Raw genomic sequence first — 23,656 nt, 5'->3', positions numbered from 1 at the left:
GGGCTGCGATTCGGACGGGGATTCAATTTTCGGCTCAACAAGTGCCGAAAATGGTACAGGTGTCAGGCTCGGACGTCGCACTCGTCCAGTGGTGTACCTCTCTGGCCAATCATTGGCCAGCAGCCTGTTTACGTCACACAAAAGTACCAGTTCAGCTCACATATGGGACCTCGACGGAAGTGGGACTCAAAAGGTACTAGGTATACCAGGTACCAGATTTGGCAATAGAAACGCAACAAAAAGGCAGGCAGAGTCGAGGCGAGTTGAGCTGGTACTGTCGGTGGGAAAGCGGCATTAGTCTTCACTCAATATAGAGGCATACTGCAGACCTTACAATTCATGGCTTCAACAGTAATCAAGTGCTTTTTAAAAAAGACAACTTGTGATTTTCACACTCAAAAGTAAAAGACTTCTGGGTTAAAAAAAAGAACTCAGCCCCATAATTTGCAAACTATGGGACACAACATGCTAGGTTGGTTTGAACTAAGTGCTCAAACTCGTATTATGCATGACACTTTTGCAATTATTACAAAGAACACCTTCCTTTGTATACTCATTAGCCAAAAATCGTTCATTAACTGAAAAAGATAAGGAGTGAAACGGTAACGTTAGACATTAACTTGCACTTTGCACGGACGCCGTGCCCCCTTAATTAACCTTCATAACATTACAATACGAGAGATTCCTGCATATATATATTAAAATGCAGGTGGGAGCCAGTGGGAGCTGAGCTCCCATAGAGAGAGATCTGGCCCCCATGAAAGCAGCAAACTAATATATGGGCAATTTTCTTGGATCCAGAAAGTTTGACAATGAAGGGCGGGAAATGGAAGCAGTCGGTCTATTAAGGAGCCATCAGATAGGTCAAATTAACCCAACCAGCTGTTCAGCTGCGAGTAAACCCGTTGCATAGTTTTTTTAGTGCTAAATGATTGTTAACAAAGCCACGTGTCAATATCTACTTGGCGTTGATCGGGTGTCATTTATAGGTCCGTCAGCTCACAGTCTGTCGCACTGTGAGCAGGCGCAGCGGCAGATAGCAAGTTAAGGTCAAATGAGATCTAACAACAGATTTTGCAGATTCACACCTTGTGCTCAAATAGAGAACCGAGAGCTTTTTATAGAAATGTAAAATGAATGTCCTTTTGCTCAATTGATGCAGAAGAGTTAGCAGCTGTCAGTATGTATCTGTATGAATCAATCAATCAATCAGCCAAAGTTTATTTATATAGAGCCTTTCGCGCAAAATCGCATTACTAGGTGCTTAACGGTACAATAAAATCAAATAAAATGGATTTAGAGTATGCTGAGCTAAATAGGTATGTCTTAAAGGTCCCATGACATGAAAATCTCACTTTATGAGGTTTTCTAACATAAATATGAGTTCCCCTAGCCTGCCTATGGTCCCCCAGTGGCTAAAACTTGCGTTTGGTTTAAAACGAGCACTAGCTGTTCTGCTCGCCTTTGAAAAAACGGAGGCTCAAGCGCGCTGATTTGGAATGTCTTTATTTAGGACGTCATCAAGCATCTAAGCTCCTCCACTTACTCTGCCTGGCCCGCCCAGAGACGTTGGCCCGCCAATGAGACACGACCGTGCGAGCGCCACATGTGTGTGTGTGAATACACACACTGTAACGCAAGTGTTTCTTGTCAGTTCTTTGACGTCTCTTGTATTTCCACAACCAGACTGTCGTGGGGGTTATCTGAGCCATGGTTGAGAAGGAATTTGAGAAGGAAATTTGGCTCTGACTCGCTGAAGTACATGAACTGCGACATGCCGCCGGTTGCCGCGAGGCACCATCCCCGGCAGCGGGCAGGCGGCAGCAGGCAGCGCGCGGTTGCCAGTGGAAGAACCAGAGACGTCGCAGAACCCGACAAAGTCGTTTGTGATTCATAATATCGTCTGGAGGCGCACACAGCTTTTGGCCGTCAAAATATGTATCATATGATATAGATATTTATGTATTATATGATATTATTTTGATATAGATCTCCAGGACGGTAACGCAAGTGTTGTACACTTCCTTGTTATTTGGATAACTGTTCTGCTTTTGGTGTTATGGCGCATAACACGTCGGACTCTCGTCTCTGGTATTTCTACAACGAGACTCGTTGTCGCGGTTCAGTCTACTTCACATTGATGTGGACGTGGAAGAACCAGGAACGTGGGAGAACCCAACGCGGTCGTTTGAGATTCATAATATCGGCTCACACAGCTTTTGGCCATGATAATATATATTATATGATATAGATATCTATGTAGGCTATATGATCAAATGTAGGTATAGAGCTCCAGGACTCCCGTGTGTTCTAGAATATTTACAGAACACGGCTAAAGGCTGTGTGCGCCTCACCATTGCAATACATCCACTGTAAACAGAGCGCATGGTACCGTGGCTGCAGGCTGCTCAGGGCCACACCCCCACCCTCCTCCTTGACCCGCCTCGCTCCTCCTCATTTGCATTATAGCTACAGACACCAAAACAGCGCATTTGGGGGAAGCTCAATGTGCGACTGGCTCGGAGTGGCTGTAACTCTGCACCACGGCTGAATTTCGGGAACGTCTTTGAATACTGTGTTAGGTGCCCACTAATACCTATATTGAAGAATACATAAAATAGCATGTCATGGGACCTTTAAGGTTCACAGATTGTGATGTCCTAAGGTCCTAAAATTCCAATTAATAGGGGCTTGGACTCTCTCTGGACCTTTGCTCCGATAATTAAGACCTCTGTCTTAACTTTATTAAATTGCAGGAAATAATGTGACATCCACAGGTTAACATGATTAATGCATTGCACAATTTCCGGTCTCATTCTTACTGTGAGCTGCCAGTTAACAGACGAGGGGGGCGAAACGAATAACAACATTACAAGAATACAACAACAAGGATAATAAATATAGAAGAAATGTAAAAAAAAGCAGTTTCTGAAACATGTGAAAGAAACCAACAACCCTCGTTGAATTCCTTGTTCATGTCTACATGTGGCCTGCAGTTGTCTTCTCAAAACTGTGTTTGTGTATGACGTGTAACACCTCATATCCTTTTAGTCATTGCAATGACGAACACTCACTGCATGTGCAGGTATGCTGAGTTTATCTGATAACATCGGCTGGGGTCAGTTTCGGGGACCTTGAGACCTGTTTAATCAACGTCAGTGGTTCTTTGGCTAGGGATTTTTAGAATAGGGTCCTTTTTTCCATTGATACGGTTAATGGTAATGTTAATCCATCTGTTCTATACAGGTTAGAATAACGTATAATTTACCACTGCAGACATGTGGAACACCCCTCAGTAAAGTATATTGCAATGACACTGAATTGGTTATAATTACATTTGATTGATTGCAACTTTAATGAAATAAAAGTATATTTTTTATTTTTAATTATGAAAAAATATTTTTTGATTGCAATGAACATCGATGCATCATTATAGGTCGGTGTATGATCATTTGCACACACACACAAAAAAATAATCATAAACAATTTTTTAAACTCGACATTAAGGGGGACACGATTTTGCTTGAAGGAGAACTGGTCGTTCTTCGGAACCGCTACTGCTGTCGTTGTGTCTCCCTTTGTTGCAGCTTCAGTTTAGCTTGATACAAAGATGTTCCAGACCCAGAACTCATCCACAATATATGAAATACAGATTATTAAACCAGAATATCCCGCCCATAGCGCTCAGGGGCATCCCGTCCTGGGCACTCTGTCGCGGGGTGAATGCGCATGGAAACGAGATGAATAGGCTAGATCAACGTCTCATAGACCAACGGCATGCACAAATGTATTTGCTAATTTCCCGTCACATAGGCCATCTTGTAGGCTGCGAGCGTGACTAACTCTGATAGGCTACCGCTTTTGACCTAAATAAAATAAATAAATTATCCATTGCTCTATTTCTACAGCATAGTCGGTTCTTTTGTCAATATTCAGCCTATTCAAATGCCAGAGTGAAACTAATGGCATAGGCTATAGCTTGGGGCGGCCACATCCATTTTTTCGACTGTTTATTGCCTTGTTTTATTGCACTTCTGCACAGTGATGCAGCAGCAGGAGACGCAGCAGTGCGCCCGCTACCACCACCGTCCTCTTCTCTTTAAAGGGTAACCAAACGCTGCAATGCAGAGACACGAGGGGGGGACGATTGAACATTAGCGTTGTATTTGCGTGCACCGGACCGAGAGGGAGGCTGAGCTCCGTCCACAACGTCTTCTCTGGAGCCCTGCCTCGCATCGTGGAGTTCGCCGGGCAGTCATGGTCGGACGGGGGCTTTGGATGTTCAGGTTCACGCGATTTGGGAAACGATGGAGCAGGTTTGGGATTTTGCCTTTCATCTGTTTGGCGCTAGTGGTGTGCGCCCTCGTCGCTCTGCTCTTCGTCGATTCCATCGAGTCATGGGTCACCTCCATGAACATGGACACATTGGTGGAGGCATCGCAGGGCAGGATTATCCCGCCCAAGAGCGTCCCCCCGACCAGACCAGAGGAGTTCCTGCTCATGCCGAGTCCCCTCGTCTGCCAACGTGCGAAACCATACCTTATAACCATAGTGGCCTCTGCGCCCAGGAATCAGCAAGCCCGCCAGGCCATCAGGGACACCTGGGGTGGGGAGGTCGAGGTGAGAGGCCTCCGGGTGATGACCCTGTTTATTGTGGGTGTGGTTCTGGACCGGGGACTGGCTAAGCTGTTGGTGGAGGAGGCACGGCTAAGAGGAGACCTGATCCAGGGGCGCTTCGAGGACACGTATTCCAACCTCACCCTGAAGACCCTGTCGATGCTGGGATGGGCACGCCGGTTCTGCCCCCAGGCTCACTTCATGGCCAAAGTGGATGACGACGTGTTGTTCAATCCGAGCGCACTTCTTCACTACCTTAACAGGAGCCGCAATCCGTACGAACAAGGAGACCTCTACCTAGGCCGGGTGCATCTCCATGTGGCTCCGGACAGGGACCCGGACAGCAAGCACTATCTCCCCGCCGGAGCATACCCTCCCCCCGTCTTTCCAGACTACTGCAGCGGAACGGCATACGTACTATCCCGCTCCGCGCTCCTCAAAGTGTCCCTGGCAGCCGCCGCCTCCCCCCTGTCCACGCCTCTGCCACCCGAGGACGTGTTCGTGGGGCTGTGTGCCCGTACCGCCGGGGTGCTGCCCTCCCATTGTCCTCTCTTCTCGGGCGGACCGGCAGTCCCCTACGGCCGGTGCTGTTACCAGACCATGGTGTCCGTCCACCACATCGCACCGAGGGAGATGCTGGGTTACTGGGCGGACATCCATTCGCCAAACCCCTGCTCTTGGATAAGTGTGCGCGCCTCTCTGGGGGTCTGCAAACTCCGGGCCCTGATTGGGAACGCTTTGGGCATCGAGCAGGGGCTGTGAACGTGTGACTTGGGAGAGAATTGCGTAGAATACATGTTGGATGCAGGGCTTTATCTCGCGTAGGCCTACTGTGAATAGCACAACCAAATATTTGGCTGCCAAAATAAAGTAGGCCTACTTACTGCACTAAGAAAATCAAACTTTATTTTTTATAACTTGAATTGCAAAAATAAATTAACTTTAACCGCAGCCTATTTTTTTTTGGCGGTGTTCTATCTCGTCCGGCTAAACTAAGTAGTGTAGTTTTAGACACAAGCTTGTTGGCACTGATCAGTGTAGCTTCAAACTCCATAGCCTACCATAGATTTCGAAACAGTAGGCCTGACAACATGCAGACAGAAGCAGGGGAAAGTGAGCCGTTCTTGTGATCAATGCAATATAAAGAGCTCATAGCTTCAAAACGTGTGCTACTTCACAGGTTCAGTAGTATCTTTTAACTGCTTAAAACACGTATAAGGAGATAAGTCTTATCTATTATCACAAATGCATGCAGACACAGCAAGCCCCACTCAATATACCTCTATATTTAGTCACATCTAGAAGGCAGGGCATCGACGCAATTAAGATTATTTCCCTTATTACTTAGCCTATTTGAATGCCAAAATAAAATTGGGTAGTGACGGTGTCATAAAACTTGCCTACATGATAGGCAATTTCCTTATAGTAGGCCTATGAAACACGGAAAGTCCTAGTCAATGCATGAAAAGGTGTTTATTTGGAGGGGAAATGGTTAAGAATTAACCGCCGGTCTTGTTCAATCTCGACTTTGAAGAACGTATTTGTATTTAATATTATTTCCAGACTAATTGTTTAATTCCGTTTTGGTATTGCAGAAGAATTGAGTCACTAAAAACCCTCAGGAATTGAAGGCCCTCAATAACCATGTTCTCTTTCGCTGTACTTGAAAGTGCTTTTAAAAACAGGTTCGCTGAATAACTTGAACCTGCCTGTACAAGAAGTTCTTGCTTCATGAGAATCTTTTAATTATCTGCATCATAATCACAATGTTATCAAAAAAAAAAAAAAAAGTGATGCAGTACAAATAACTCATATGGCAATCATCTTGACTAAATGGCAGCAGCTGAGTGTGCGAATTTACCCTTCAAGCCATGTGGTTACATACTTTCCTGAAGCAAGACAGAAAATAACTAAATGGTTTGTGGAATCAATAAAGTGGCTTTGGGTTAGACAGGGGACCTAGTTGAAGAGTTGGAACTTTTGCACCCATAAGAACCATGTCTACCATGAGCAACAGTGATGAACAGTCCTTGCGAGAACAAGCGGCATATTGTACAGTCTCGAGTGGGAAGACAAGAATGCGAACGAGAACCCGCCCTTCATGGAAAGTCGAACGGTCACTCCGTCCGCTGGACCTCACGGGGCCGCCCGTTTCTTGAATCGGTCCAGAGCAGATCTCACAGCAGATGTTTGCCCATTGTTGTTTTTCTTCCTTTCCTTTGCAGACTCTGCCTTTTCCTTCAAAGTTGTAATGATGATCTCCTGTGTAGACGCGGACATGAATAAATATGAATATTCAGCAAGCAGTTGAGAATGTACAGATGGATGAACAGCATCTGAACAGCATTGTGAACTACTTACTCTCTTGTCTTCGTGAGCCACTTGATTCTTGCGCCTTATAACCCCTCCAGTGGAACTTCTGCCCTTCTTCCTCATGCGGGGCTTGAACTTATCTCTGGCAAGTGGGTCGTAGCCCTAGGTTTGGTAACAGAGTTTAGAACACATCAATTATTTCACACATACATCCAGTGTTGGGTAGGATACTTTTAAAAATGTATCCATACATACCCAAAAATGTAATATATTCCGTATCGTATTCTGAATACTTGGAGTACTTCCACATTGAATTGCATTTTATAAGTGTAGGAATGCGGAATCAAATCCTGCTTACTAAATAGACCTATTCTGGTGTGTTCTTCTGTTCAAACTGGCTGAATGTGTTAGGCCCACGTCTCGCTGAAAGTGCACTATATTATATAATTTGCTGTAGAGGAACAAAGACTATAAGGGTATGTTTGTGTACGTCTGTGAAAGTAAATAATCATGGCTATCCAGTGGGCTGCACTCGTGATATTGATTTGATTCATACAGTTATGAACCGGTCGAACTCCTCCCTCATCCTGGTGCTGAATGTGTTAAATGCATCGGCATTTTTATGTGTTTTCCAGCATATGTTTTATGTCGGCGTCTGACCAAATATCCAATAGACATTCCGTCTCCTCTTGACTCCATGTTGAGCCATGACTCACTTTCACCCGACGGTCCGACAATATGCTGCTAGTCTTGGAGTTGCTGCTAATCAGACAATAATTCCCATAATGTGAATGGCTGAGCAGGTGCCTGGTACGTCCAAAGGGGTGTATGCTTTTTGGAAGTGGATCGGACTGAGGTGCGTTCGCTATCACATCTCAAGCGAACCGTACCAGGGTTCGTTTGGAAGCGAACCGAGACCAGCTGTTCAGCGAGGTCTAGGCCGGCTGATTTGGTTCGCATCGAAGTGAGGTGGTTGTATTCACACCAACGCAAATGTACCAAACCAAGGGACCAAACTTGTTTAGTGCGCACTAAATGCTGTTAGTGTGAAAGCACGAATAAACTTGTGAAACAGAAGTATCGTCATGTAATCCATTGATTTCAACAATGTAACTGTATTCTAAATACCAAGAATTTGAATAGTAACGGAATAGTTAAATTATAATTTGTATTCTGAATACGTAACGCCGGTACATGCATTCCGTTACTCCCCAACACTGCATACAACGAGTTACTGACCAGGACTTTGACTTTGTCCTGATGCTTCTGCTTGAACGTGGCGTAGTCCACTTGGCTCAGCTTTCCTGGATCGAGGGATATCAGATCTGGCTGTATCTTCTCCAACAGGGCCTTAACCTCCCATTCTTGCCGTTGTTTGGCACTTCGGTATGGGTTCGAGTCCAGCCCATCAAAGTTGGGCTCACCAGCACCTAAACATAGGCACGTATCCTTATGTTAGTTATTGTTGACAGAGGCAGCATAGTTGATAAGGTGGTGACTGTGGTTCACAACAAAAACCTTTAACCGACATGGGAAATGTGGTTAGAAACAGAATTTGACTTGCTCAAACCAAAAATCGAAAGTATTTTTATCGTTCTCGTGCTTCCAGCTCCCCTCTAAATGCCTCTTCAATTATTATTTTTAAGAAGCAAAGCGCTCTCAGAAACACATAATCAGCAGGTGGCTAGTCAACCATAAACCAATTCCAGGTTACTTGCCTAATCTATTGGGCGTCATCACCTGCTCTACATTAGATACATAATCTGTGTCTGGAGGGTGTGGATGATGGCTGGTTAAAGCAGACTCGCATGGACTCAACTGAGGTGCAGTCAATTATCGGGGCACATAGACCATCACCATAACGGCTGGTTCAACCTATGTTGAACCAGCCTCCCACAGGAAACCAGCCATTTCCTGTTTATCAGGGACTCTTGATATCCACACAGTATAACCGCAGTCCAAATAACGTACTGTACTGGTTCACTTATCTCAGCAACAGAAGGCGTCTACCACGAACAATGCATGAAGAAGCCAACCATATCCGGTTGATTTCACATTCAGTGTACAACCAATATTTTGAACATCAGGGACTGTGTTGTAGTGTTGTGGCTTCACTGCAGACCTGGCACCAGCATACTGGTGAAGCCCTCTCCATGGCCCACCCCAAGGACATCCTCATAGGGACAGAAGTGGAGGCCCCACACCGCTCCATGCACTTTGTGTGCCATGTAGGGCTTTTTCACTGGTGTATTCCATACGTCTCTGTAGACCTGCGAGGACATTAAAACATGACATTAATATCTTGAAATTAAAAAAATAAAAATCCATGCATACAAAAACCCATTATGAAAGATGTTAAAAGTGACCTGGACAATGTCTCCAGTGGCGGCCGACAGCAGTCCCCTGTGGCTCAGAGCCAGGGAGGAGGCCCCGGCAGGCAGGAAGTAGGACTGAAAGGGCTTGAAGGACCTGAGGTCAAAAACCTTCAGCTTTTTGTCCATGCCCGACGTCACCATATAACTAAGGGAGGCACAGGAAACAACTGAGAAGGCTGCTCTCTAGTGGCCAACAATGGAAGTCACACATGGTAAGAATAATACAAACGCAGGGCTGGAATTCTCTAACCAGATGTACACTGCTGCAAGGCTGAAGTCAGCTTGAGACAAGCCTCAAATGATAAACAACTTAGGGTTGGTATTTTGAATTAAAGCCTGGCTAGTTTTACTCGCCCAAGCAGCTTGCATATATGCATCTATAAAAAAGGTCGTCTTCGTGTCCCCTTAACCTTTTACACTTAAGGAGCAAGAGTGTGCTTTTGATCAAATTATCCCGGGTTTTACTGTAAATTTAAATATTGTTGGCTAGATGTCAAAGTATTGTTGCAGTCTGATATAGTTGTGCCGAAAGCTTATGAAGGAACAAGTATCTTGCCCTAAAGAGATACATTTTTATTTTTACGTACGTGCCAGTCTTGTCCACAGCGACGGAGCGTACACCACCGTGGTGACAGAGCATCTTGACGATGGCTTCCTTCTGATTGGGGGACCAGAGGGTGACGGTGCCGTTAGAATGGCCCAGGTGGATGATCGCATTCTGAGGATTCTGGCACATGACGTCCAGCCGGCCTGCTTTGGTGCCCACGGCCGCCACCTCCTTCCCAACGGACACGTCCAAGTACTGCAGGAAGCCTGTTGCGCTCTAGAGACACAAACCAATGGACGGCTTGATGAAAGCAGGAATAGCCCATCTGGGTGGCCTTATTTGAGTCAGCTATATAGTATTGATTGAATATAGCCCATGAGATTTAATTCACTGAACTGACTGGGGACTGTATGTAAAAAATACAACAACCCACAACACTTTCAGTTCAAAGTGAAGAGGTTGGCGTATAGAGATGCTGAATTAATGACCCAATGGTAGTCTTTTTGTGTTTTTATATTTTCTTATGTGAACTTACCGCTGTGGCTAACAAAAAGTGGTACGGGAGAAATTGCATGCGAAGAACATCGTTGAATTTTCGTATACAATGAAGCTCGATTCCACTGGAGTCATAGATGTACAGCCATTTCTTCTGTGCCACCGCATACATAGCCTCGCTATGGAGCCATCTGGATTGAAGGAAATAAAAAAACATTTGATGCAATAACAAAGCAAACTAATAAATGCATTTCCTGCAGAAAATGCGGTGAGTGCTGTAGTATAAAGTGAGGTTGAAAATATTTTTTAATAAAGCCACATAGATTAAGACATAAAGAAACGTTAAATGGCTTAAATCAAGTGAAGGGATTTAAACAAAAGTCCAAATGGCATAAACAATGTCAACATGCACATCATTTAAAGGGGACATATGAAAACAACACTTTTCCTGGGATTTGGGGTGTTGTTTTGGGTCTCTGGTGCTCCCACACTAGGGATGGGAATCTCTTGGCACCTCACGATTCGATTAGATTCCGATTATGAGGTCAACGATTCGATTCTGAAGCGATTATCGATGCAACAATTTTTTTTATGTACATTCCCATGCATGATTTTCAAAAATACATATCTACATCTGGGTTTGATACTCAGTTTGCTAATCACTTCCTACTTTTGTGATGATCATTAAAGTCATCAACAGATGAATTAACTAATCTAATATTTTATGAGAGAAAGCTTTTGTCACAAATATGAAAATGAAAATTACAAAAAATATCCCTTTCTGGCAAACAGAATGTTGCAGCAGGCAAAAAAATAAATAAATAATAATAACTGATTATTAATTTATCTGCATCGAGACAATCGTTCTAGCGAGAATCGTGATGCATCGAAGAATCAATTATTTTTCCCACTCCTATCCCACACTCATACAAACTTTGAAGAAAGTCTGTACATGATTTTTTGAGTGAGATATGCATTTCTGAAAGTACCCCGCCTACAGTTACCAAACGAGCGAGTCAGTTGCGGCGCCTCCTCCTACGTAGGAAGGGGCACAGTTGAATATTACCTCCCACTTCCCTACTCCCCTCCAATCAAAGCATAGCTAAGATTTTGTGGACCAGCGGACGAGCAGCTCCGGTGGGGGGAACTCGGCGGCAGCTCATCTCCGGGGATACAATCTCTGTCTCTGCCGGACTGCCGCCGAGCTCCCCCCGCCGGAGCTGCCAAACTTCTGCCGAATAGTCAAATCTCCTAACCTTTATGCCTCCATTGCTTAACCTTTGTGGAAAACGTCATTGGGTCAAGGAGAGATGAAAAGGTGCTTCCTTTCAAACAAAGGAAAAGACGGCACTGTTTAAAATGAATTCGACTCAGCTTTTCCTAACCGACATCATTGCCTGAGTATTGCTGACCTCCAGCGCCTCTAGCGTGGAACTACAGTTTTCTGAAGTTGGACTACAACAAGCGCTCTTTCGAACCATTCGTCCTTGACGTATTGATTTCAATCAGGATGTCGCCAATAATTTAGGTCGGAATTGGCCAACCGGAATATTTTAGGCCACTTGAATCCCAATTCACATGCGAAAAAAAAAGAAAGAGGCTCAACTTATGTTGATGTTGAAATTGACTGCCCCCAGTATTCTCTTAAATGTATAGTCTGCATTTTACTTTCTAACGGTGTATATTGTGTGCTTAATAACCAGCAATAAATTAATTAATTTCGATTCAAATAATATGTTTCTGGAATTTTTATCCATGTTCATCAATTGTATTTTCTTCTCTTCTGCTTTACTGCGTCTTCATGTAGAGACGGTCAACTTCATCGGTGGCATGTTGCAATAAATATTACCGCCATAAAGGATTATAGGATACCACCATCTCCTTTCCTTTCGTAAAAGTTGCTCAGGAGTAACCAATGCTAAAGGAGGGTTAAAGGACGCATCAAGGCTCCTTTCCTAAGCATTTTAAGAAATCAAACCACCTCTCCTCCAAGAACTTCCGGGTCATCTCGTTAGGAAGGGAAATTTCCTATACAAATAAGAGAATTCGTAGAGTCCCCAGGTTGAGCCTTGTCCTACCAGACTCTTTTACTTCATTTCATTTGCACAGAGTCTGGCCCCTCTCCATTGACAAACGTTAACTCACTTGAAGGCGGGTGTTTGTTGGAGTTTAAAACTAAACGATCTGCCATAATCAATCACTAACATTTGACTACAACTCAAACTAGCGCACAACCTCAACGTCATTGTTCTGAGCCACTCCCTCTATTTGCTGATTGGACCGGCAAAATTGGGCCGGAGAAAACCCGCAAATATACCGCAAACCCAGTGGTAGTACTGAAGGGAAATGAAAATCGAACGGAAGTACGTAGGCGGGCGGATCCAGGCTAGGTCAGGTTCATGACATTCACCGATGGCAGCGGCCGATGTTTACATGTTTAATGCTTCCTCCTCTTGAAATGTCACTGGAACATGTCTTACAAACTTACAAGCATATCGCTGATCGTTCTCCGAGGCAGTGAAATACTCCCACACGACAGACATTTTCTTTCACTTTTCTTTGTAAACAAACCACACATGCACGCGGGCGTTTTTTTCGGTCCTATCACTCCACAAGCGTCCTCGGTTGCTAACCGACGTCAACGTCTTTGGCGGACTATTTTTCAGCTGATCAACACTACGAATGCTGGAAACATAAAAATTTAAAAAGACACCGTATGAAGTTATTTTTTTGGCCATAGTTTCCAAATGCTAAAGACGTGTCTAGTTCACCGTCATGCAGGCTGTGTTCAGTAAAATAAATAGCGATCTGTTTCGGCGCATGTAGGCCTATCTGCCTAAGCCCATGTTGAAATAATTTTGATGTTGAATGTTGATGGCGCAGTTGTTGAAATAAACAGATTGATTTCACACAAATCATAAAAGCCTCTCCCTGTGTCAATGTGTGTGCGTGTATACGAGGTGCGTGTCTGCGTGGGGGGTTAGGGTTTGTTTCCCTTGCACAAAAGGGGGAATAAATAACAAAAACATCGGTATCGGCCTCGGCCAAATTGCTATTTTAAACATCTGTATCGGCCCAGAATTTCACAATCGGTGCATCCCTAATAAACACTAACAAAGAACAGTTTGGTTCATCTGAATATTTGGGGCCAGCTCTATAAGACAGACTTACTTCACATCATTGACAGTCTCCATCACGTTGATCTCACACAGCAGCTGTTTAGTCTGCCAGTCCAGGCAGGCCACATGCCCCCTCCTCCCACCCAGTAACAGTTGGCTGCAAACAGAACAAATAGCACAACAGGGAAAACAGGATTAATGTACAAATATCTACCAAACAACTCAAATAACTTCATAACTTGTTTCATGCTTAAAGTCGTTAACACCAACCGTCCAGTCTTGCTGTAATCCAATCGATAAGGCCCAAACTGGGATAGGTTTAGATTAAAATACTAGAAAGGAGAAGAAAATTTGCTGAATGAAAAGTGTTCATGACACACAGATAGCCTAACACAGCCAGCACGTATTTGCCTCGCTCATGAAGACTGGATACTGTCTTTGATGAGGGGTGGCGTCAGAGAACCTTACTTTGCAGCTGGATGAGCTTCAGCCAGTCGGATGCTAAATCCAGATAGCTATAGCGAAACACATTCATTTTTTCCAGAGCAAAACAGTCTTAACAAACGTTACCATTACGTCTAACAATCCCCAACGCAGCACAAATATTATAATTAAGCAATTCTATAAAATCTTTAACAGCACTGCTCTGTTTCATCACCATCTACATTGCTCGGTTAACTCAGATAACTGAGTGTTAGAGACTGGCTGTTCATGCCAGGCTAGTTCAAGAACAATATATCGAGGCGAAGTGGTGAGCTTGCACAATTTAAGGAATTTTTGAAGGCAAAGTCACAGTGCCATCGGCAACATTAATTAACTGACGTTCAATAGAACACATGACATGACATTCTGATGGCTGCAACGATGTACGGCGCCCAACCTTGGCTCCAGCCGTTATATCCACAGCATCAGCAATATCCTCTTGGGAGATGGTACACGTGTCCTCATCTTCATCTCCTTCTAGAAAACTTGAGTAAATAGAGGGTCAAATCACCGTTGGGAAAAACATATTCCAAGCCTCAAAATCAGTTGTAGTCGTCGAGAGAGATTACCCAGCATCCTCTTGGAGAAGAAGTTGGTCGTGTCGGGCAGATTCCTTTTCAGTAATTTCTGACTCAGCCTGTGAGCTAGCCACAACACGCCTTAGCTTAGTGAGATACTGAGGAAGCTAAAAGACAGAAATACTGTGCATTAATGACTGGTTGTGTCCACCTAGATGGTAGCAGAGGTCAGCATTCACTGACAGTCATAAAGACGCCTCCCATATATAGAGAATGGAAGTTCAAATAACTGAAGTGGGTTGAAAATCACAAAACAGATTGACAACAGAACATTACAAAGTGCAAATGTTAAAGACAGGACATTACCTGATCAATTTTCATTTTCCTCCGGAACTTAAGCCGCTTCTCCTCAGGAACTGGTGCAGATCCTGGGAAGGGATCAGGCTTCTGAAGACAAAAAAAACAACAGCAATTAGCCAGCTATAGAGACGAAACAAACATCTTTAATGTGATCACAATGATCCTAGTATTCCAATGGTGATCGTCACACGCAGACTGACAGACCCTTGTTATGGCCTTCTTTCCATGTCTTTCTGCCGCTTTATATTTTTTCTTCTTCTCTGAAGCCCTGGTCTGCTGGTTGGTTTGGCTGCCCAGTGGAGCTGGCTGGTCCCCCGGCACGTGAGATCCACCCGGGGCTTCATCCTTCTTCTCCTCACCAGAGCCCTGCCAGTAACGCTCAGAAACCTGTCGGTACAAACAAAGTGGAATCATATATTTCTACAAGCACAGAAAGAAACTGTATCACTGTTATGAGTCACGCAAGTGGCTTTAAGATGAAATAAATAGCTTCCTACATTTTCAAACGTGCAGCCATTGCTAATGCTAAGATCATTTTTGGTCTTTCGCTTCAGTGATGTAGTATAAAAATTATCAATAACTGACAATGTACGGAGCTCATATAGCTAGCGGAGCATTTATTATGGTTAGACATTTGTCAATTACCTTTTTCTTTTTCTCCACGTGTGTATGTTTCAGCGCAACCTCCGCCGACGCCATCTTTATTGTGTATGTTCAGAGAGATCTTTACGTCATCAATGTATTATTCATCTTTGTTTTTTTTACAGGCGGCGTCACGCAACGTCATCGGCGCACTGCCGCCCCTGCTGTTCTGGAGTGAGGGCGCCTGGCTGGCAGAGGACGGTCAATGATTTTGCCCCGTTCATTCTCATTCGCAACAATCGCACCATTAATCTCTCCCTTTCCCCGGTTTTAACACACAGTTACAGAATGTGCTCTACGGTTTGTAATTCCACGGCAAATGTCATTGCATGTACAATGCTTCGCAAGGACCTATAAACGTATTTAAGCTGAATTAAACTTAAATACTTCTCAGCCAATGGGATGGCACCCCTGGGAAGAAAGGAGCAGAGGTGATGTTAAACAAAAGGACATATTGTCAAAAATGTAAAAGACCAAGTTTTCACCAATTCATTTTTTTGCCAGCTATATGTTTTACTTATTATTTTTTTGTTGCTTCATTGACTTGTATCTCCCTCAAATTTATTTGTTTGATTATAGTTTTGTTAGATATATTGACACATGATGGTCTATGTGGCCTATGGTCCACTAATGTTGTATTTGCTAACTTGTATTTGCTAACTTGTAGTTGCAGTACTATTACAAAATGTTTGTCTGCTGGAACACTTTGTATCTTTGGGAAAGAATACAGCACCTGCCAAAGGTATTGCCGAAGAGAAGGACACAGAATTCTTCGAGATTAATACCTCAAGGCCTTGTCCAATTTCATTGCTCATAGGAAAATGTTCCTCATTCACTTGCCGTGGAGCCATGTCCAAAACCCATTTAAAGGTAGCGTAAGGGGTAAGGGGGAGGGCTAACATTCCTTCAAAATTTAGATTTTCGATGGGCACACTCAAAGAAACTGAGAACGCTCCAGTTGTGACTTGCTCCCACGATACCTTGCGAGGAAATGGAAAATCAAGAAAAATCCTAGGCAAGATGGCGGGCGAAAAAGATGCGACAGGATGGAAGACCACAAATGTAAGTGTTTTCTATGTTAATAATCACGCCACGGGATCCGCAGCCCGGCCGTGGACCGGGGGCTCATGTCGTATGATATCCATATGTTCCATGTTCTAGGGACTCCAGATTGAAGATAAACTTTAATCCCCTGCCAAGTAATGCAATAATTCGTTTTAAAAATGCTTATTAGCCTGGAGAATGGTGAATCAATGTGATGTTGTTTCTTTTTATAAACCAGTGTATTTTTGGTAGAAATATATATAAAAATAATAATCACTATATATTGTACGTAACATGTGGCCATATAACCCAGTTATAATTCCTTCTTATCGGTTTTCTTTCAGGAGATCATTGAGGCCGCTGCCATCACAGAGCCAATCACCATCACCTCAAGCACCTCTTCTGCATTGGTAGCCCTAAAACCCCCAGGAAAATAGAAAGATTAACCACCCACTGGTTGTTTAAAACCGACCAAAGTTATTGATAAAATGTGATGGTTGATGCCTTTTTGTAATGTGCAATATTAGTTCCATTAGATCACTGGTTCTTGTTTGTATGTTATTTATTAGTGCGGTGCATCTCTCCTTTATAGGACGATCCGATACGTATCTAGATACATGTTGTCACGGTTAGCGGGTGGCAGGCAGGAAGGTAGGACCCAATAGCAGACAGTTCGGGTAAAGGATAATTTATTAGCGCAAAAGGCAAGGAACACCGAGAACACAGGTGACGCAGGTAACACAGGGAACACAGGTAACACACAGGACACAACTCACCATAAACTACAATGATACGACGAGGGACAAAGGAAAGACAATAGGGGAGGGAGCAGTAATCACACAGGAGGGAAACTTGACCGGACAAGGGGAGAAACAAGACAGAGATACCAAAGTAAAAAAGGAAACACCAAAACAAGACAGGGAAACAGACAGACCATGACACATGTGCTACGATACGATCCAGGGACGATACATTTTAATATGGAACGATTCGATGCGATTCGATTCAATGTTTAACGATCCGGTGCTATTTGATGAGATATGAATCAATCTGATAGATACAGTTAATATTAATTTAACATTAAGGCATTCATTTTCTATTAATTAAAATAAGCTATCTATAAAAGAGGCATTGCCTACTTTCAAACATATATATGGTATAGGGTCCATGGAATCGTAGGTTTTAATATTTATTTCTTTATGGAAATAAAGTGTTTCTTCTTTAAAGTGTTCCTGTTCTTAACCGATTCTTACCTAATACCACCTTTAACATGTAGCTAAGTGACATTCAAAATAAATGGTATATTACGAGGGACAGATTGTAGCATTTAAAAAAATCCTTTATTTAAGCATGCCAATTACAAAATACATGATATAAATACCATTTCAGGTTATACACCTTTACAATGGGGCTTGCTCGTTGCCGGAGACAATGGCAGCCAGTCTGTCACTTGTAGCATTACCAGGTGTCTGGTTATCTGCTAGGGGGTCACGGGGAGGTTCGGGGTCATGCATTTCGAGTTGACTTATGATGACTAATGATGAGGTCACAGGGTAGGGACTACCGATGACGTCACAGGGTAGGGTTGTCCCATTTGGTAGGGGAAGAAGGGTAGGGGTAGTGGGTCGGCTTAAAAGTTAGGGTTAGGGTTGAGCAATGAGGGGTAGGGTTGAGCAATGATTATGAATTAAAGTGTATGCGTGTATGTCTATATGTCTGTGTGCCTGGACACTTGACGAGAGATAGACAAGTTGTGCTCCATTGTTGGTTAAACTTCCACAGACGAAGAGATAGAACAAGTCAGACATCTATTGCAGTTTGATAATATGAAGAAAGTCAACAGGACAAAAGTAAAAATGAAAAAAAGATGATCGTGAATGATAGCAATGGCCGGCACAGGATGGTGAATGTTTTTACCCCGTTCATTCTCATTTGCACCATTAAAGGCATACTGTACGATTTCCAGTGATATGCACTTTTTAATATGTTGTTGAAATTGGTTTTTACATCCTGACAGCAATAAATAACTTATGGGCAATGAAAAAGAAGCGAAAAAAAAACGAAATCTGTATCGGCTATAAACCTGTTAAAATGCTTACCAATCGGAGACATTGTACCCGAATCTAAAGAACCAATCACAAGCCTGCGCGTTCTCTCCCCTCTGTGTACGAGACTGAGCCGAACTGAGCGCGTTCACGGAGGGCAAAGAAAGCGTTGTTGTCATAGTAGTTCATGACGGTGGACTAGACCTAGTGAGCCTACAACGTCAACACGATGGAAGAAAAAAAACAGAAGTTACCACTGCCACCGTTACTTGCCCCGGTTCATCCTTTTAAAAAGGCAAGAAAAAGAAAGACAGAAACTGAAAAGGCAGCAACAAAAAAGAAGTTGGAGACTGCTCGAGGAAAAACGAGAATAAATATTGGATTAGCTTTTCAGCGATGGCGACAGCTGAGGGAGTTGAATGGCCTGAAAAGTGACGCAATGGTTGCCGTTGAAGTAAGCCGTAAGCAGCAGCAGCGCTCGTGCACGGCTCTGTGTCGAAGGGTGGGGGCAGGGAGTCCTGAAGGGTGGGGGAGGAGTTCAACGGAACTCCGAAGAGAAGCTAATTTCAAATCATGCTAGCTCTCTCACATCGTACAGTATAGCTTTAATCTCTCCCTTTCCCAGGTTAACAGCATTTGCTCTACGATTTCTAATTTACTGCCAAATTTCCTTTTGCTGTACAATACTTCCCTATGATCCGTATACGTATTTAAGATTATTTACACTTGAATACTTAGAGCTCATTAGCTTATGGGAAGGCACTCCTGGAAAAGAAAACTCCAAAGCGAAGGTTTGTGTCAGAACTGCAAACTAAAGGTCAGGCACCTGGGAGCAGAGGCCCACAGAAGTCTGACAAAAATGTAAAATTTCAAGTTTTCATGATTAACAGACTCATTTGTTTGTCAACTGGAACACGGTGTATCTTTGGGAAAGACAACAGCACCTACAAACTAATTTGTTTTTCAACTGGAACACGGTGTATCTTTGGGAAAGACAACAGCACCTACAAACTAATTTGTTTGCTAGCTTTGTGTTTTACTTTTTTTTGCGTCATTAAATTGTATTCTCCCTCAAAGTATTTGTTGGATTATAGTTTTGTTTGATTATATTGACACATATCTGATACCCCACCTTCTCCTCAGCCGATATAAACGGCTAGATACCTTTAGTTCCCAGAGTCACATCGCTATAATTCAGAGTTTGACTATCTGTTGTCACAGTTGGACAGTTGTTTAATCCGAAGATGGGAAGCAAAGGGATTTCAATGATAAAAACCTGCAAACGCTGAGGAAGAAAACAACAGGCATGCAAGAAACACTGCAGCAGTAGCACTGGCGGCCAACATGCATAATAGATAAGGTGGTACATGGGGTTCCCCCTGCCCTGCTCCACCCACCAACGCTGCCCAACACCTTCAATTATTAACACAGCCGCTCGGCACGCGACAGTTGTGCAATAAAAAGAGGGAAAGGAAAGGGATTTCATGTTCAGAACCCACAGAACACAGAGAGGGTAAACACTGCAGTAAGGAGAAGCGATGGCAGCCGACATACCGGTAGACAAGGTAATGCTTTGATTGTTGGTTTTCTGCCAAACAAAATACTTCTACAGAAATGTTTTGAATTCTCTCAAAATGTTGTTTTTAAAAAAGTTTAATATTATCTAAAAGGTCAAACAGATCTAACAATAGATTTGCCTTGTTTATTCTAAAGTCAAGTTACAATTATTAACCTGTAGGATATCTCAAACAATTATGTTCAACCTAATGTAAAAACCCAGACAACAATGTCAGGCATATGTCAAATATTGTAGAACTTTGTTCAAATAAGATATTATCACATATGCATCCATACAATTTCTTTATCAATGTATTTATTTTGGCTCAACTTTTCCTCAGACCACGACGCCGCCTCGGAGTTGAGGAGATTTTGAGTGATTTAAATGCACGTTTTTGTAATTTTTGTCATCGTTACTTAAAGTAACTATCACCGAATGAGACAAGGCCTTCGGTCCACTGATGCTCTCTCTCTCTCTCTCTCTCTCTCTCTCTCTCTCTCTCTCTCTCTCTCTCTCAGGAACTACATGGGTCTCCTACATACTTGATCTCCTGTATTTTTCCCAGTCACAGCCAGATCGTCAGACATCCACCCCTATTAATGAGAGAGTACCTTTCCTGGAGTCGAAGTACCCAAACCATCCTTCTGGTGAGGTTGTGTTATATTTCCATGTCAGTCTTCTAATGAAAAATAAAATTGTTTAACTATTTTCTATTTCCCTATAATATTTTGGTAACTCACATTCATTATGGAAAACTTCTTTAAAATAGCATATGATACTGATATTTTTTAATGATATGGTCAGAAGTAGATTATGCCTTTTGTGAGCAAAATATCCCAAAAGTGAACAGTACACAGTACACAGAAGTATTAAATGTGAGTGCTATAAGTAAGTTAATGATGAGTTAATGGTTCATCTTCCCATTCAGTAACGGATCTGGCAGACAGTCTCGATTCTTCTCCTCGTCTCATCAAAACTCACCTGCCGGTCCAGATGATTCCCAAGTCGTTTTGGGAACAGAAATGCAGGGTACAGTATTTATTTTAAGTATAAAAGCTGAAGGTCGGCGTTAAGTACATTTTTACACCCTATTTTTAGTAAATTGTGCACAATTGTACAGCTGTGTTGTGTATTCTGAATATATTTTTTAATGACATTTCAATCAAAATCTGTGATAATTACTTTGAGATATCTTTCATATGTATATTGATATATCTTTGTAGTTATTTACAAAGGATGCCATTGCCAATAAAGACCTTACAAATATTGTTTCAGAGATGTAAATGCCTACAATGGGGGTTCTCTCTGCAGGTAGTGTATGTGGCCCGTAATGCTAAAGACAATGCAGTGTCTTTTTCCACTTTGACCGCATGGACTTATGCCAACCAGAGCCAGGAGAGTGGAACAGCTACCTACAGAGATTCATGGACGGAAAGAGTCTGTACATCACATATTAAAGCACATAATCAACAGAATTCAGGCCTACATTTTTCTCTGCTTCACCTTCATTAGAAGTTTCTGATGGATTCCTCTCTGATTTTAGTGTTATTTGGATCCTGGTATGATCATGTGACTGACTGGTGGGAGAGGAAACAGTCCCATCCTGAAATCCACTACATGTTCTTTGAAGATATGGTTGAGGTAAGTAGTGTTTGTGTAAGAGCAGCAGTTCTTAACCAGGGGTATGTGTTCCCAAAATGAAAAAATACAACCTTGAAAAAATGTGGTCAAGATGTAGGGTTAAAGTGTGTGTGTGTGTGTGTGTGTGTGTGTGTGTGTGTGTGTGTGTGTGTGTGTGTGTGTGTGTGTGTGTGTGTGTGTGTGTGTGTGTGTGTGTGTGTGTGTGTGTGTGTGTGTGTGTGTAGGACACTGGACGAGAGATAGACAAGTTGAGTTCCTTTCTTGGTTCAAATTCGACAGCCGCAGAGAAGGAACAGATCAGACATCTCGTGCAGTTTGATAACATGAAGAAGAACGACATGACCAACTACTCATCATGTGACGAAATGGATTTTAATATCTCTCGCTTCATGAGAAAAGGTAAGACTTGTAACTTTAAAGGGCTCATGTCATGCCACTAGGTGTGTGTGGTTAACTAATCACACCCACACCTGGTGGCATGACATGAGACCTTTAAAGGTTAAAGTTCACGATGTCCTTAATTTTGACTGACACATTAGCTGCATTCAAAATCGTTCCCTATTCATTCACTCACTATTCCCTATGTAGTGTTCATGATATAGTGCACTTTATAGGGAACGAACAAACGAGAATTCTGACACTGCGCTGAACATTTCTAAACTTCAATTGCGTCAGTAAATGCGCCGGGTATTTGTGTGACGCAGAGAGATGTGCCCATATCATGAAACAAACCAGGCACTCACAAGGAAAGCTGGAGGTTGTATTGACGTTGAATGTTACATTTCCTTGTTCAAGGTTTTTTTAAAATTATGTTTGAATGTTACATTTTCTATGTTAATTCCCAAATTAATTGTTGACATTTCTCCCACAGCCGGAGACTCCATTAAATGTATTTCGTTTTCGCGGCTATTCAGCTTCTTCTCTTCCGGAAAACACGACCGCATTGCATTGTGGTATACGGGAGTAATGTGTAGGGAACATCGTATGTACACTCAAATTTTGGGTATTTTAAGTGCACTATATAAGTGCACGAAATTAACCACTGAGAATTCGAACACCACTACAAAATGGCGAGCACCCTATATAGTGCACTATATCCGTGATAGGGAACGATTTCGAACACAGCTATTGTATTTCACAGGGAAGGTTGGTGACTGGAAAAACCACTTCACCCTAGCCCAGAATGAACAGTTCGATGAAGACTATATGAAGAAGATGAAGAAGAATGCATCACTGCAGTTCCGCACTATAGTCTGAAGTCTGGCCAGGCTACTCTCATATCATGATTAAACCTGAGCGACAGGAGGATATGTATGATCTTTCTACAAGGACATAGTTTACAATGTCTTGTTGGGCTTTATATTAGTCCTAGCCATAATCGTCAATCGAAAGTGTGTTTGTCAATAATGAAAACATCCGCACTCAACAATAAAAATGTGTCTCATTGTTTTTAATTATATACTATGTACAAAAAAAATATATATAAATTACATTATGCTCAGAAAAATGCCTACAATACTCTGTAGCAATTTCGGTGGTTACACTCCATGGGTGGCGGCCAAACACCTCGTGGCTTTTCTGAGCAACTCCAACTAAAAGGATGTAGGGCGGTGTTGTTGAAAGACGTTTTGTCATTTTGCTTGTGATCTCTCCCTGAGTGTCTGTTGAGATGGCTGGTTTAACAGCTATTCAGCCTTACCCAGCCAAATGACCCCGTCCAATCAGACCCCGTCCAAAAAGAGGGAGAATGCCCAGTTCTGCACAAAAGTTTGAAGACCATGCTACTCTTGCATCATGATTGACGTGATGGACACAGAAGACACAGATGATCTCTACATGTTGGTAGATAAACAGTGTCTGGATGGCCTTTCTTGGGTCTTAAGAAACCGGCCAACACCT

The 23,656-nt window shown here is 42.9% G+C and overlaps 3 protein-coding genes across 3 annotated transcripts; 2 read left to right on the top strand and 1 right to left on the bottom strand.

Moving 5' to 3' along the window:
* The first annotated feature begins 3,817 nt into the window (after positions 1-3,817).
* b3galt4 (UDP-Gal:betaGlcNAc beta 1,3-galactosyltransferase, polypeptide 4) lies at positions 3,818-6,408 on the top strand. Its single transcript, XM_030355684.1, has one exon. It carries the CDS (start codon positions 4,258-4,260, stop codon positions 5,377-5,379), a length of 1,122 nt encoding a protein of 373 aa, XP_030211544.1. The 5' UTR covers positions 3,818-4,257; the 3' UTR covers positions 5,380-6,408.
* wdr46 (WD repeat domain 46) lies at positions 6,072-15,576 on the bottom strand. Its single transcript, XM_030355673.1, has 14 exons — positions 15,473-15,576; positions 15,032-15,214; positions 14,834-14,914; positions 14,519-14,634; positions 14,347-14,434; positions 13,737-13,798; positions 13,519-13,623; positions 10,388-10,538; positions 9,893-10,128; positions 9,297-9,450; positions 9,053-9,200; positions 8,170-8,360; positions 6,979-7,092; positions 6,072-6,879 (listed from the first exon to the last, which is right to left on the bottom strand). The coding sequence occupies exons 1-14, from the start codon at positions 15,524-15,526 to the stop codon at positions 6,754-6,756; spliced, it is 1,809 nt and encodes a 602-aa protein (XP_030211533.1). The 5' UTR covers positions 15,527-15,576; the 3' UTR covers positions 6,072-6,753.
* A 5,058-nt stretch (positions 15,577-20,634) lies between these two features.
* On the top strand, positions 20,635-23,256 carry LOC115552608 (cytosolic sulfotransferase 3-like). Its single transcript, XM_030368855.1, has 6 exons — positions 20,635-20,763; positions 21,045-21,145; positions 21,428-21,557; positions 21,660-21,757; positions 21,982-22,156; positions 22,899-23,256. The coding sequence occupies exons 2-6, from the start codon at positions 21,110-21,112 to the stop codon at positions 23,012-23,014; spliced, it is 555 nt and encodes a 184-aa protein (XP_030224715.1). The 5' UTR covers positions 20,635-20,763; positions 21,045-21,109; the 3' UTR covers positions 23,015-23,256.
* The last annotated feature ends 400 nt before the right edge of the window (positions 23,257-23,656 follow it).

The sequence above is a fragment of the Gadus morhua genome, chromosome 1, assembly GCF_902167405.1.
Source record: "Gadus morhua chromosome 1, gadMor3.0, whole genome shotgun sequence".
Classification (NCBI taxonomy): domain Eukaryota; kingdom Metazoa; phylum Chordata; class Actinopteri; order Gadiformes; family Gadidae; genus Gadus; species Gadus morhua.
The sequence above is the reverse complement of the archived record's forward strand: the minus strand, read 5'-3'. Positions and strand labels throughout refer to the sequence as shown.